At 38.8% G+C, this 16,871-nt stretch overlaps 1 protein-coding gene across 2 annotated transcripts in view; it reads right to left on the reverse strand.

The window, feature by feature from the left end:
• SLCO6A1 (solute carrier organic anion transporter family member 6A1) overlaps window positions 1–16,517 on the reverse strand; it is a 90,854-nt gene extending 74,337 nt beyond the window's left edge. For both annotated transcript variants that reach the window (XM_059175562.1, XM_059175560.1), the window contains exons 1-2: window positions 15,957–16,517; window positions 614–874 (exon numbers count right to left, since the gene is read on the reverse strand). In XM_059175562.1, the coding sequence (XP_059031545.1) occupies window positions 614–874; window positions 15,957–16,272 (577 nt within the window). In that variant the 5' untranslated portion in view covers window positions 16,273–16,517. The remainder of the gene's footprint in view (window positions 1–613; window positions 875–15,956) is intronic.
• Window positions 16,518–16,871: the final 354 nt, after the last annotated feature.

Consider the following 16,871-nt stretch of genomic DNA (forward strand, 5'->3'; position numbering starts at 1 on the left):
CCCAGCAAGGAGCTCGATGAGATCCCAGAACTCTGGAATCATGACCTGAGCTGAAGGCAGGCGTTTAACTGGCTGAGCCACCCAGGCACCCAGAATAAATCTTTTTAAAAATGAATAAAGTGAAGAAGGCACTAATATTTTTAAATTCCAAGTCCTAGGCCAAAGGGCAGCTCCCATTTTGAAATGGTAGGAGTCTGATCTTTCTTTTTCTGTGCGTTTATTTATGTATCTATCTGTGTTCTTGTGTATGTGTATTGAGGTCAAAATGCAGGATTAAGGAAAGCATATTGTGGAAGACATAAGGAATTACCAAAGTTCTCAAGAGATTTATAATACATATAAAAACTAATAAAAGAAAAACAATTTCATAAAATAATTATCCCCCAAACTCCTTCTTTTTCCTATGCCTATCTCTTACATGAAAGGATATTTGATCATGAGAAGAAAAGAGAATGGCATATATATATTAGTTGGGAGCTGCAATAAATTAGCTTAATAAACCTGGTAATATACATAGATACAGACGGATGGATGTACAAACAAGTATTATAACCTATTTTAAGTTCTTAAAGCCAATATTTAAATAATAATTTGACACCTTTTATAATCTTACCTTCAATATCTACATTTGCTTTAAAATCTTCCTCAGTAAAGTATGGGTAAGCAAATAAAAGTGATCCACATCCCACTAAAAAGGAGGCAAATGTAACCCATCTTGGTATGTTTCCTTTCCCTCCGTAGTATGCTATAAACACTGCTACCAGGGAAGATGAAATATCATAAGTCATAGGCAACAAAAAATTCTCCACATCATTCAGATGACTGTCCTTTACAAAAGTGTCCATGCTCAATTCTTTGAGACCAAACACAATACCTAAAATGTAACAAGAAAAAAAAGAAAGCAGTAGCATTCATTTTAAGAGACAAAATATAATCAAATCAAAATATAATCATTACAAATCAAAACAATTTACACTAATTTAAGTTTACTTTACATTATTCTGACTGTTTAAGATCCATAAATACATGATTTGTTTTCTAAAATACTGGAACACCTGGGTGGCAGAGTGGGTTAAAGCCTCTGCCTTCAGCTCAGATCATGATCCCAGGGTTGTGGGATTGAGCCCCACATTGGGCTCTCTGCCCGGCAGGGAGCCCTGCTTCCTCCTCTCTCTCTGCCTGCCTCTCTGCCTACTTGTGCTCTCTGTCTGTCAAATAAATAAATAAATAAAATCTTAAAAAAAAAAAATACTTAACAGGCCTTAACCTTTGTGAAATATTTGCTAATTGAATTTTACCTATTTTGTACTGATTTACTGGAGAATACTTATCTTTTTCAGTCATCTTACTTAGTACTGATCTTTATTTGAATGTATTATGATTCAGTTATAAAAATGAATAAATAACAGGGGCACCTGGGTGGCTCAGTCAGTTAAGCATCTGCCTTTGGCTCAGGTCATGGTCCCAGGGTTCTGGTATCGAGCCCTGTGTCAGGCTCCCTGCTCAGCGAGGAGTTGGCTTCTCCCTCTTCCTCTGCAACTCCCCCCCTCACGCTCTCTCGCTCTTGCTCTCTCTTGCTCTCAAATACATAAATAAAATCTTTTTAAAAAATAAATAAATGACAATCTAATGAATACTTATCTATCACTCAGAACAGGAAATAAAACATCCAAGTATTTGAAGCCAAGCATGTACCCCCCCAAAATGCATTCTTCTCTCTCTCCATAACCCATAACCTATATTTGAAGGTCATAATTTCTGACTCTTTTAAAAGCCAGAATGTGTACATCCTTGAACAATATGGAGAATTGTTTGTCATGTTCCTAAACATTAAGTAAATTTTATCATAGAGGTGCATTTCTATCCCCTAGTATCCAACTAGGAAAAAAACAATTGTCCTCAATATTTGAAATATATTGTACTAAATATTTGAAACTTCAAGAAATGCATACAGAGGTTGGATACAAAAGTCATACATTTATTGGAGTGAAAACAGAAAAGAGTTACCAATCAAAGCTCATGAATACCTATGAAGCAGAAGTTGCTGGAACATGGACTGCTACTGCTGTTGGAACTGCAATAGCTACCTCTTTTCCAGAAGGCCAGAACCTACACTACTGCTAATGCTCTGAGAGCCAACTCACAGCCTTCCACTACTTCTGCTCTTCTTGCATTTGTGGAGCCAGGGCCATAAGCATTGGCTGTTGAAGCACCAACTGTTGCTGCTGATGGAGATGTAGCAATGCCTGAGCATAAATCCAGGAGTTCCTGTCCACCCAGTATTGCTGCTATTGCCAAAGACGTCACCACAGGGAGGAGAAAACAAAAAAGAGGCTTTCCTTTGCCCCTTTTCCAAATCTACTGTCACAGCCTCTCATTGGCAACACCTAAGTGGAAGCCAGCAAGAAAGAAGGGCTGGGAAATGCAGTTTACAGTCTCCTATGCCCCTTGGAAAAAGCAGTGAGTCCAGACCACGCATAATGAAGTCTATGGCCAACAGACAAGTAGCTCGCAGAGTTCACATTTTAGACACTCAGGATTCATTTTCGCCCTTCTTCTTCTATTTAAACTAGCATACCAATGAATAGTAACGTCATCATTTTAATGCCTAACATTGTACATTTATCATTCTTACAAAGATATTCTTACTCTTTCAAATAAAAAGAAGAAAAAGAAAAAAAAGCAGACATGAGATCAACCAGTCATCATATCTACCACAAGGTAAAATTACTCCATCTTCTAGGTCAATCATAAACCTAAATGAACTTTTTTAATACAAAAAGTAAACTGCAAAGGTATAAATGGTATAAAACTGCATGAAGGGTATAAATAAATAACTTCTCAAACACATCATAGACCTAACTAAATTTGTGAGGGAACAGTACTGAGAAAGAAACTGTAAGTCAAATTGGAGCAACACCAGTTTAACAGACCAAGACCAGCAGAAGACAAGATCTAAAAACTTGGTTGCATCAAAGAGAAGAGTTTTCTTCAACTCTCATTTTAGATGTGGCCAAGGAGGATAATGGTCAAGGCAAGAAATGTCCTGTCAGTTACTATGTCCATCTCTGGGGTTGGGGTATTAATTCCCCTTCTCAGGGATATTTTGTAACCTAGAGATGAATTTGTAACATTATCTCCCATAATACTCTCATCAAATAATAAGGGGAAAAGAGGGAAAAAATCGAATACATACACACACACACACACACAAATGTGTATACAAACGTACACATAAAACAAACGAGAAAAAATGCATAGTTGCTGCAGTTTCTATTTCTCTAAATGGCTATGCAAACACAGTTGATAACTTCCCTCCTCCATTATTCACTCTCTCTTCTACTTCTTGATCACCATAACATGTAGGTTGCTACCTCAAAGCTTATCTCTCACCTTAGTGAATTCCATGAACATGAACTTCCAGCTCTACTTCTTCTCCTATAAAGTGAGTTCCTTCATTTAAAACATTGTGATAAGAAATAAGATGATCACAATGGTGTATAAGGCATTCGATAAGGACAATAAAGACATCAGCACTGGTACAGATGTGTGTATGTGTGTATGTATTCCATGCATTCAGCTCTTGCATAACCTCTATTCTTGATGTAACTGTCACTATAAATATGAACCCATTGGACAAGACTTACAATGAGTGGGGAATTTTCAGAGGACAGTTACCTGTCCCATTATTGAAAGCTTCCTCTGCAATGGATTTCTTTTGGTGAAGATCCACAATGGATAACTGTGCTCATTCAAAGAGACATGCCACTTACCCAACTCTCCAAGTCACCAAATGGTCAGACCATTAGGCAATGTCAGCATGGTATCTAGGCAGTGTGGATCATCAGATGTACTGCTCAATGGTCTGCCCATTGGAAAGATTTCCTTTTTCCTCTATTTTTTTAGGGCCTCCCCTGAGGGGAGCTATAGTGCTACATAACATACTTCTACCTTTAAAACACACACACACACACACACACAGGTTCACTAAAGATTATGTTTCTTAATTGGAATGAAACAAGTGATGAAACTTCTCCTTCATTTTAGAAGAGGTAGCCCTCACACTCTAAACCAATTGTTCCCTAGAGACATCACTGAAGTGGCAGGCAAACTTGTGGTGTGTGGTATCTTCCAGGATAGACCTCATGTCAGTCATTCTGGGAAGGCTGGGATCTAACTGTAGTTATGAGTCTGGCAGCAAGAAGGTGTAGTGGGATAGATCATGGGGCAATCAGCACTCTCTTAACTTGGATGAGGCAAGTTCAGTGTCTATAAAAAAAAGGAAATGATTTTTCTTCAGACATAAAAGGTATAGTTGCTCCTACTAGGAAAGGAGGTTTAGGATTTGGGGAATTATGGCCCTCAGATTCACTGAATTCCAGCCAAATGCCTTCATCCCAATTCTTAAGGGTCCACTCTTCTCCAATCAGTATCTCAACTATAACAAAAGCGATCTGGTGAATCTGTGCATTGAATTTAAAACGTTGTAATTCGGAGTTAGAACTGTTCAAAATATGCAGAGTGTGACTAAAAATGATGAGATTCTCGTAGAACACCGGAGAAGCTCACAAATTTCCTTAATCGTGACTAAAACTTCTTATTTCCTTTCTGTAAACTTTCCAGAGCAGTCAGAAGCCGTTGATCAACCCCAGAATCTCTCTAGTCAAAAGTTCTACCATAGGAGTCAGCCAGAGAAGCCATTCATCTCCCCAAGTCTTGCCTTCAGTGAGAACTTGATTTTGGGCAACATTTTAAATAACAACACTACATGACATAAATGCCCACTACATCATTTTCCACAAATATTGGCACAATATTGCTGTTTTCATTGTTTTCAAGCCCAATCAGGTCAGATAACCAGCTTCAGATTCCATCTTTGACGGTTTGTTTGTTTCCTGGTTCAATGCCTGGTAATGAATTAGTAATAAAAAAAAAAATCCTAAGATTTTTGTCATTTATAGGCAAATTAGTTTTATTACATTGGTGAAACTAAAAGTTTATTCAAAAACTTTTCAGGGGGAAGAGTCAAGAAGGCAGAGAAGAAGGCTGCGATGACATCAGGTAGCAAGAGATCGGCTAGATAGTTATCAAACCATTCTGAACACCTACAAATCCAAAAGGAGATCAAAGAGAAGAAAAGCAGCAATTCCAGAAACAGAAAATCAAACACTTTCTGAAAGGTAGAACCTTTGGAGAAGTGAATCCGAATCAATGGGAAGATAGACCACGGGGGAGGGGCCAGGTCCCAGAAAACGGCAGAGCAATGGAATACAAAATCAGAACTTTTAAAAGTCTGCTCCACTGAGGGACATCACTCCATACATCGCTTGTGGGGTCACAGAAGGATCAGGGGTGTCTGAGTATCATAGAGCTCACAGTATTAGAGCAGGAAGCCAGCCACAGAGACAGAGACAAGGAGTGAGCTCTCAGCTCAGGGTTACCTTAAACTGTGATCTGTGGCATGGTCAGATGACTGCTCTTTGAGCAGGGCCCCCACAAGTGGCACATCCAGGGAGAACCCCCTGGAAGAGTGGGAGGGATCTGCTGGGTTTGGAGACTCCAGGCAAGGTTGTGTGCCAGAGATAGAGACGCTCGGTCACAGGCCGGGTGAGCTCAGATTGCAACCAGAGACCAAGGAGGTGGGAGTGACTGAGAGCTTTTCTCTGAGGGTGCACTGAGGAGTGGGGCCCTGAGCTCTTAGCTCCTCCAGGCCAGAGATTGGGAGGCCGCCATTTTCATTCCCATCCTCCAGAGCTCTCTGGAAAGTGTTCAGGGAACAAAATCTCCCGAGAGCAAACCCAAGCAAAATACTTAGCCCGCCTCCTGGCAAAGGCAGAGCAATTCCACCTGGGCAAAGACACTTGAGAACCACTACAACAGGCCCTCCCCCAGAAGATCAGCAAGAAATTCAGCCAAGGCCAAGCTCACTGATCAAGGAGAACAGCAGAATTCCAGAGGAGGAGAAATCACAGTATGGAATTCATGGCTTTCTCCCCATGATTCTTTAGTCTTGCAAAGTTAATTAAATGTTTTAATTTTATTTTTTTCTTATTCTAATTTTTTTAACTTTTAAGTTTTCCTCCTTTAACTTTTTTTGAACTGGTTTATCTTAACAATACCTTTCTTTAAAAAAAATCTTTTCAAAAAAAAAATATCTTTTTGAACGTTCATTATTATAGTCCTATTTTGTCCTTCATTTTATCTAACTTTATATTTTGTGTACACATAGGGTTTTTACCTCTAAAAATTTTTGGGATACAACTTCTTCTAATAGATCAAAATATACCCTAAATCTAGCATAGGGTTTGTTCTAGTCTTCAACCTGAGCAGAATTTCTCTCCACTTTCTTTTTCTTTCTTTCCCAATCGACTTATCTTATCAACTCATTTTTAGAATTTTTTTAAAAATTTACATCTTTATAGTCATATTCCATCCCTTCATTGTGTTTACTATTATTTGTTTGTGTGTGTGTGTGTGTGTGTGTTTGTGTTTTCTTTCTTAAAAATTTTGGGAGGTATTTTCTTCAAAAAGACCAAAATATCCCCCAAATCAAGTGGGTGGTTCTGTTCTATTCACCAGTCTAATATATATTTTTTCTTCTTTCCTTTTTTTTTTCTTAACTTCTTTTTACCCCCTTTCTTCTCCCCATGACTTGGGGTCTCTTATAGTTTGGTTAATGCACATTTTTCTGGGGTCTTTGCCATCCTTTTGGTATTTTATTCTCTCATTCATATATTCTTAACTAGATAAAATGACAAGGTGGGAAAACTCACCACAAACAAAAACAAACAAACAAACAAAAAAAACCAAGAGGCTGTGCTGAAGGCTAGGGACCTAATCAATACGGATGTTGGTAATATGTCAGATCTAGAGTTCAGAATGACGATTCTCAAGATGCTAGCCGGGCTCGAAAAAGTTATGGAAGATATTGAGAAACCCTGTCTGGAGAAATAAAAGCCCTTTCTGGAGAAATGAAAGAACTAAAATCTAAAGAAGGTGAAATCAAAAAAGCTACTAATGAGGTGCAATAAAAAATGGAGGTTCTTACTGCTAGGATAAATGAGGCAGAAGAGAGAATTAGAGATATAAAAGACCAAATGACAGAATATAAAGAAGCTGAGCAAAAGAGAGACAAAGAACTACTGGACCATGAGGGGAGAATTTGAGAGATAAGTGATACCATAAGATGAAACAATATTAGAATAATTGGGATTCCAGAAGAAAAAGAGAGAGGGGTACAGAAGGTATATTGGAGCAAACTATTGTAGAGAATTTCCCTAATATGGCAAAAGGAACAAGCATCAAAATCCAGGAGGCACAGAGAACCCCCCTCAAAATCAATAAGAATAGGTCCACACCCCATCATCTAATAGTAAAACTTACAAGTCTTAGTGACAAAGAGAAAATCCTGAATGCAGCCCGGGACAAGAAGTCTGTAATATACAATGGTAAAAATATTAGATTAGCAGCAGACTTATCCACAGAGACCTGGCAGGCCAGAAAGAACTGGCATGACATACTCAGAGCACTAAATGAGAAAAACATGCAGCCAAGAATGCTATATCCAGCTAGGCTATGATTGAAAATAGAAGGAGAGATAAAAAGCTTCCAGGACAAACAAAAACTAAAAGAAGAGTAAACACCAAACCAGCTCTAAAAAAAAATATTGAAAGGGGTACTCTAAGCAAAGAGAGAGCCTAAAAGTAGTAGACCAGAAAGGAACAGAGACAATATACAGTAACGGTCACCTTACAGGCAATACAATGGCATTAAATTCATATCTCTTAATAGTTACCCTTAATGTAAATGGGCTAAATGCCCCCAATAAAAGGACACAAATATCATAATGGATAAAAAAAACAAAATCCACCAATATGCTGTCTACAAGAAACTCCTTTTAGACCCAAAGACACCTCCAGATTTAAAGTGAGGGGGTGGAAAACAATTTACCATGCTAATGGACATCAAAAGAAAGCTGAGGTAGCAATCCTTCTATCAGATTAATCAGATTTAAAGCCAAAGACTATAATGAGAGATGACGAAGGACACTATATCATACTCAGAGGGTCGTCCAACAAGATCTAACAAATTTAAATATCTATGCCCCAAACATGGGAACAGCCAACTACATAAACCAATTAATTAAAAAATCAATGAAACACATTGACAATAATAGTAGGGGACTTTAACACCCCCCCCTCACTGAAAGGGACAGATCATCCAAGTAAAAGATCAACAAGGAAATAAAGGCCTTAAATGACACACTGGACCAGATGGACATCACAGAAATATTTAGAACATTCCGTCCCAAAGTAACAGAATACACATTCTTCTCTAGTACGCATGGAACATTCTCCAGAATAGATCACATCCTGGGTCATAAATCAGGTCTCAACTGGTACCAAAAGACTGGGATCATTCCCTGAATATTTTCAGACCACAATGCTCTGAAGCTAGAACTCAATCACAAGAGGAAATTTGGAAAGAACTCAATACATGCAGGCTAAAGAGCATCCTACTAAAGAATGAATGGGTCAACCAGGAAATTAAAGAAGAATTGAAAAAATTCATGGAAACAAATGATAATGAAAACACAATGGTTCAAAATCTATGGGACACAGCAAAGGCAGTCCTGAGAGGAAAATATATAGTGATACAAGCCTTTCTCAAGAAACAAGAAAGGTCTCAAATACACTACCTAACACTACACCTAAAGGAGCTGGAGAAAGAATAACAAAGAAAGCCAAACCCAGAAGAAAAGAAATCATAAAGATCAGAGCAGAAATCAATGAAATAGAAACCAAAAAAACAATAGAACAAATCAACGAAACTAGGAGCTGGTTCTCTGAAAGAATTAATAAGATTGACAAACCCCTGGCCAGACTTATCAAAAAGAAAAGAAAAAGGACCCAAATAAATAAAATCGTGAATGAAAGAGGAGAGATCACAATCAACACCAAAGAAATACAAACAATTATAAGAACATACTATGAGCAACTCTACGCCAACAAATTTGACAATCTGGAAGAGATGGATGCATTCCTAGACACATATAAACTACCACAGCTGAACCAGGAAGAAATAGAAAACCTGAACAGACCCAAAACCAGTAAGGAGATTGAAACAGTCATCAAAAATCTCCAAACAAACAAAAGCCCAGGGCCAGATGGCTTCCCAGGAGAATTCTACCAAACATTTAAAGAAGAATTAATTCCCATTCTCCTGAAACTGTTCCAAAAAATAGAAATGAAAGGAAAACTTCTAAACTCATTTTATGAGACCAACATTACCTTCATCCCAAAACCAAAGACTCCATCAAAAAAGAAAATTACAGACCAATATCCTTGATGAACAAAGATGCAAAAATTCTCACCAAAATACTAGCCAATAGGAACCAACAGTACATTAAGAGGATTATTTACCCCCTGGGGCTAATAATACATTACATGTTAATTTAAAAAAAAAAAAAGGATTATTCACCATGACCAAGTGGGATTCCTTCAGGCTGCAAGGTTGGTCCAACATCCGCAAATCAATCAATGTGATGCATTATATTAATAAAAGAAAGAACAAGAACCATAGGATACTCTCAACAGATGCTGAAAAAGCATTTGACAAAGTACAGCATCCTTTCTTGATCAAAACTCTTCAAAGTGCAGAGATAGAGGGTACATACCTCAATATCATCAAAGCCATCTATGAAAAACCCACAGCGAATATCATTCTCAATGGAGAAAAACTGAGCTTTTCTGCGAAGGTCAGGAATATGGTAGGGATGCCCATTATCACCACTGCTATTCAACATACTACTAGTAGTCCTAGCCTCAACAATCAGACAATAAAAAGAAATTAAAGGCATCCAAATTAGCAAAGAAGAAGTCAAACTTCACTCTTTGCAGATGATATGATAGTATATGTGGAAAACCCAAAAGGCTCCAGGCCAAAACTGCTAAAACTTGTACAGGAATATAAAGTCAATGCACAGAAATCGGTTGCATTTCTCTTCACCAACAACAAGACAGAAGAAAGAGAAATTAAGGAGTCAATCCCATTTACAATTGCACCCAGAACCATAAGATTCCCAGGAATAAAATGTAACCAAAGAAACAAAGAATCTGTACTCAGAAAACTATAAAGTACTCATGAAAGATATTGAGGAGGACACAAAGAAATGGAAAAATGTTCCATGCTTATGGATTGGAAGAACAAATATTGTGAAAATGTCTATGCTACCTAAAGCAATCTACGTGTTTAATGCAATCCCTATCAAAATCCCATCCATTTTTTTCAAAGAAATGGAACAAATAATCCTAAAATTTATATGGAACCAGAAAAGACCTCGAATATCCAGAGGAATATTGAAAAAGAAAACCAAAGTTGGTGGCATCACAATTCCAGACCTCAAGCTCTATTACAAAGCTGTCATCATCAAGACAGTAAGGTACTGGCACAAAAACAGACATATAGATCAGTGGAACAGAATAGAAAGCCCAGAAATAGACCCTCAACAATATGGTCAACTAATCTTTGACAAAGCAGGAAAGAATGTCCAATGGAAAAAAGACAGTCTCTTAAAAAATGGTGTTGGGAAAATTGGGACAGCCACATGCAGAAGAATGAAACTGGACCATTTCCTTATGCCACACATGAAAATAGACTCAAAATGGATGAAGGACCTCAATGTGAGAAAGGAATACATCAAAATTCTTGAGAAGAACACAGGCAGCAACCTCTTCGACCTCAACCGCAGCAAATGCTTCCTAGAAACATCACCAAAGGCAAGGGAAGCAAGGGCAAAAATGAACTATTAGGACTTCATCAAGATCAAAAGCTTTTGCACAGCAAAAGAAACAGTTAACAAAACCAAAAGACAACTGACAGAATGGGAGAAGATATTTGCAAACAACATATCAGATAAAGGGCTAGAATCCAAAATCTATAAAGAACTTACCAAACAACACCCAAAGAACAAATAATCCAATCAATAAATGGGCAGAGGACATGTACGGACATTTCTGTAAAGAAGACATCCATATGGTCAACAGATACATGAAAAAGTGCTCCATATCACTTGGTATCAGGGAAATACAAATCAAAACCACAATGAGATATCACCTCACACCCGTCAGAATGGCTAAATTGACAAGTCAAGAAATGACAGATGTTAGCAAGGATGCAGAGAAAGGGGAACACTCCTACACTGTTGGTGGGAATGCAAGCTGGTGCAACCACTCTGGAAAACAGCATGGAGGTTCTTCAAAAAGTTAAAAATAGAGTTGCCCTACAACCCAGCAATTGCACTACTGGGTATTTACCCTAAAGATACAAATGTAGTGATCCGAAGGAGCACATGCACCCGAATGTTTATAGGAGCAATGTCTACTATACATAGCCAAACTATGGATGTCCATCAACAGATGAATGGATAAATAAGAAGTGGTATATAAATACAATAGAATACTATGCAGCCATCAAAAGAAATGGTACCTTGCCATTTGCAATGACGTGGATGGAACTAGAGGATATTATGCTGAGTGAAATAAGCCAATGAGAGAAAGACAATTATCATATGATCTCCCTGATATAAGGAAGTTGAGAGGCAAAGTGGGGGGTTTAGGGGATAGAGAAGGAAAAAATGAATCAAGATGGGATTGGGAGGGAGAGAAACAATAAGAGACTCTTAATCTCACTAAATAAAATAAGTGTTGCTGGGAGGAGGGGGGAAAGGAGAGGGTGGTTGAGTTATGGACATTGGGGAGGGTATGTGATATGGTGAGTGCTGTGAAGTGTGTAAACCTGGCGATTCACAGACCTGTACCCCTGGGGCTAATAATACATTATATATTAATAAAAAATAAAAAATTAAGAAAAAAACTTTTCAAACACCTTTATATTAGATATCGTAACTTTGGAAAAATAAAAGAATATGATTCTTGATATGCACTCCACTTACTTTAATTTCTTAGCCATACTTACCTCTAATAAAATGTTATTCATATTTTTCTCTGGAGAATACATTTTAATATGATCTTTTTTCCCGACTGTTCCCCTGAAAATAGCTGCAATTCATCCAAGTTGCTTTGTATAGTTTTGCAGCAGGTCTTGGTTGCTCAAAAAATGCCTGTCTTCAAGACTGGCCATTCATTGGCTCCTGGAAAGTGACTTTGAGCCTTTGGAATATTCTGCCTGAGGCCTTGGACCACACAGAACAAGTCTGATTCAACAGCTTATATTAAACAAGGTCATCTAAGGTAAACATCTGTTTGATCAGATAATTTATGCCCCCCCCCAAAAACACCAAGGCTCACATAAGCTGGCAACTGTTTGCATGTATTACAACACATTGTTGTGGGGAAAATTAAGCATGTCCATGCAAATCCTCGGGGAAAAGATACATGGAAGCTTGGACCTGGTTTCTTCTGGATTTTGTCTCATATACCTTTTCTCTTTACTGATTTTAATCTGTATCCTTTTATTATAATACATCATAACCATAAATAATAACATCTTTCTCTGAGTCCCACATTCTCCTATTGAATCACTGAGCCTGAAAGAGGTCATAGGTACCTCTAACATAATAGTTAATAAATGACTTCAAATGACTCTCCATTAAAAATGACTCTCCAGGGCGCCTGGGTGGCTCAGTGGTTAGGCCGCTGCCTTCGGCTCAGGTCATGATCTCAGGGTCCTGGGATCGAGTCCCGCATCGGGCTCACTGCTCAGCGGGGAGCCTGCTTCCTCCTCTCTCTCTCTCTCTGCCTGCCTCTCTGCCTACTTGTGATTTCTCTCTGTCAAATAAATAAATAAAATCTTTAAAAAAAAAAAAAAAAAAAAAAATGACTCTCCATTTTAATAGAAAACACTCTCTACAGGTGCATAAATGTCTAGCAAGCTCAAGGAAATCACTACTAAATAATGTATGAAGCTCTGTTTTCCATTGAAATATTTCAGCCAAAATACTCCATTCAGAGAATTTTTGACAAATACCTTATAAGACAAAACTCTTCAAATAAATTTTTTTCTATTTATGATTATTTTGAATGCTTCACCAAATTTAAATGTGAAAGCCATGGGACTTCTACCAAAATATGAAAGTGAATCAATGTAATTCATTACATTAATATAATAATGGGCAAAACACACACACACACACACACACACACACACACACACACAGAGAGAGAGAAAGAAAGCATTTAACAAAACCCAACACACTTTTAGTAAAACTACTCAATGAACTAGGAATAGAAGACAACTTCCTCAAACCCATAAAACACATATGATAAGCCTACAGAATATTTAAAAAGTGAATCATAAAGTTACTAGGATTGAGCAATTCCAATCCTGGGTATAAAATCCAGAAAAATGAAAATATGTGCCCTCACACACACGTACATACCATTCCAGTTCTACATGTAAGAAGCTTGGTAATCACCATTCGGTCCTAACAAGTAACAAACTTAACAGACTAAAAAATCAACAACTCTTATTGGATATGTAACAGAAGAGGACAAACTTGACTGTGCACTCAACTGCCATTACAACTCATCAGTCCATACACTTAAATTTTGTGTTCGATTCCCCAATATATAACATCTATGGCTAAAAGAAATGAGAACTTCTTTTAGGGCTGCAATGGAAGCTCCAGAATTCTCAGACAGGGCTTGAGAGCTGAGAGTTAAGAGGACTGAATTGGACATTTTCTCTTCGTAAGTGCTTAAGGGCACTCAGAAGATTCCATCCAGCATCAGAATCCTTATAATCATTATTGCTACTATCAGGTAAAGCGTAGAGCCACTTGGGCTTTTAAGATCTGTACTTCAGCTGGTACTTCATCCCAATCAAACATAAGCGATAGCTTGATGCATTATGATGCCACTACATGCCGAAAATGATTACCCATCTCCCACTAAAATCCCACCTTTTATGGATATATCTTCTGGGACTAGGCCTGATATCAGTTTCGCAGTAGCATGGATCCAATCAGGCAGGCACGACCTGAATCTGGTCATAAAGACACATCAAATATACCCAGGTTGAAATTCAACATACAGAATGAAAGACCTTAAGACTTGCAGGGACATAAGAAACAGGGACAAAGTGGGGGAACTGCTGCAGATGAAAGAAGTCTAAAATATGACAACTAAATCCATTGTGTGATCCTGGATAGAATTTCGGGCCAGAAAGGAAAAGGAGACAGTATTGAAGCAGTTGGCAATATCTGAGTGGGGCCACCAATTCCAAATTTGATGATAGTGTGGCACTGATATTCCTGACTGAGAGAGGCGTATAGTGGTTAGGAAGAAGAGTGTCCTCATTTTGGGAGAATGCACACTGGAGTCTTTAGCTATAATAGACACCATGTCTGAAAAAGTCCGTATGTTCAAGAAAAGGGGAAGGAATAAATGTGGTGAAATGTAAACAACTAGAGAATGTGTGTGAGGGGCCGCAGGAATTCTTTGTATCAACTTTGCACCCTTTTCCTATGTTTGAAATTATTTCAAAATTGTTTAAAAGGTAACAACAAATAATAAATAGATCAACTGGTAAATACACATGGATAAATCATTTTTATAAATCGAAGACCCAATGTTATACCCAAACTGAGCTAATGATCTATAAGAAGTCAATTAAAAAGTAGTGGAGCTAAAAAACTTCACTGCGAACTACTTTTGCAAAAACTTTCATTATGAACCTAGTAAGGAGATTATATCAGTAAGAGAATACCTGTAAAGCACCTTACTCATCACCCAGCACATTAGGAGGAAGTGAACAACTTTCAGTGTCCTCTCAAAATCTCTAGTCTGTCACTTAAAGACCTTCATAAAATTGTCTTTTCCATCTTTTTAATTCATTTATGCATTCAATACATACTTAATGAGTGTCTTTTCTGTTTTAGTCACTATAATTAGGTCTTAAGGAGACACAATGAATAAAACAAATATAATTGCCTGTGGATGCTTAAGTGAAACCATCATCCAAGCTAAACTCATCACTCACCATTCTGGAACAAGGCTTTCCCATACCTGAGTGTTTATTCATCCAAACATTCACTCATTCATACATTCATTTCCTTACACAATACTCCTTAACTACATTCCATTATCACAACTGTACCCTATTTATCAGGGCATAATTCAAACACCTCTTCCCCAAGAAACTTCTTTAATAAAATCAAGATAAAATTATCGCTATTTATGTATCCCTTTCATGTGGTTCTTATCACACACAGCCTTTTTATTGTACTTATTTAGAAATAACATTTTAGGGCAAAAAGATCATGTCCAGGAAGCGTCAATGCCATCAGTGTTAACAGGATAGTAAAGAATCTTGAGCATAAAGGGAGTGGTGAGGGCTGAGGCCAAATAAAGAACAGACACCCCCTCTAAGGGCATTCAAATTCACATGCTTTGTTTAACTGTGTGGGAAAAGATAAAACACTTTCCAGTCTGGGTTCTCTGGTATAGGTTGTTTGAGGTCCCACTTCACCTCCTCAGTTCACATGTGAGGATACCAAATCCAGGCAGCAAGCAGTTTGGCCAGCTGGTCTCAAAATGGTAAGCAGAAGCAGAAAACAAACTGGTGCTCACAAACACCATATTCAATTTTATTTTAACCTCCCCAGTTAATTCAACCCTTTACTTCCCAGGATCCCTGACCCAACAACGTTAAATGACTCTACAGTCCCTTCCTATTTGGAGGCCAGGCCCCTATCACCTACACTGTGTGCAGTGGACTGGCACTCACGTACCTTCTTCCCAGGTAAAGCTATGACGGGGTACGCACCCAAGGTAATGGCCCGATTAACCTGCTGTGATTCCAGACAGACCTTGAGAACCGGAGAGACTACAGCTGTTTCAAGCTGAGTCACCACAGGGGGTTACCCCTTTTGCACCTGTCCCAAGGTGCCCCGGGGCTGCCCTCCCCAGAATGCCTGCCACCCCACTCAAGGTCACCTTGAGACGTGATCAGGAGGCAGTAGAAAACCACGAAGCAATGGAACGTGTTGAAACGCTGACATCTGGAAATAACTATACAGCCCAAGCCGCAGGGACCCTCCAGATTTTCTTTTGGCTTCTTTGTAATGGGGGATGTGGCCCCAGCCTGACCTTTTTCTTTTTTTTGAAAAGTGCTGAACTTGATCAGGCTACTGGGAACCATCGTCATAAGCTTGGGTTTTTTCTTGCGCTTTGCCTGTTCCGTCTCCAAAGGATTTTCAGCAACCTGAGGCTGGGCAGCCTTCGGCTCCACTTCCGCCAGGGCGTCTGGCATGGCGGCTTGATGGCCTGCGGAGGCTGAGGCCTTGGTTCACAGAGGGCGGCACTGGGCAAGAGGAGGTGTGCCCTGTTGCTTGCAGGGGTTTCCTGCTCTACCAGCTCTACTGAAAGGCCAGCTGGCCTGGACGTCTGGGAACTGGTGGTCCCCAAAGCTGCCTGCAGCCCAAGCCTCCAGAGGGGAACGTTTCTCCTTGGGCAGAAAGCAAACGTCCCTGAAAGGCTGACAGTTGCCCAGAGAGAACTTCCAAGGCTGTTTCCTTCTCTGCTTCCACGTGGGGAAGAGGAGTGGGGGTGGGGAGGGAAGGAAGCTCGTACGACTAGATTCTGATCATTGCTAACACAAACAGGGGGTGCCAGAGTAATTCTCAAGGAAGTCAAAAGATGCTAGATTTAAGACTTTTTCTTAGGAAGCAAGGAAAGAGAAATGTGCAGTGAGGCAATAGTGGAGAAATAGTGGAGAAATCCCCCGATTTCTCCAGGCTTATCTAATGTTATAACGTTATTGTAATGTTTTTTGAACTGGATGATCTCACTATAAACAACCTGAAAATTGTTAAGGGACCAGGAGAAATGAGAGACATGAAAAAGACACTT

The sequence above is a fragment of the Mustela lutreola genome, chromosome 5, assembly GCF_030435805.1.
Source record: "Mustela lutreola isolate mMusLut2 chromosome 5, mMusLut2.pri, whole genome shotgun sequence".
Classification (NCBI taxonomy): Eukaryota; Metazoa; Chordata; class Mammalia; order Carnivora; family Mustelidae; genus Mustela; species Mustela lutreola.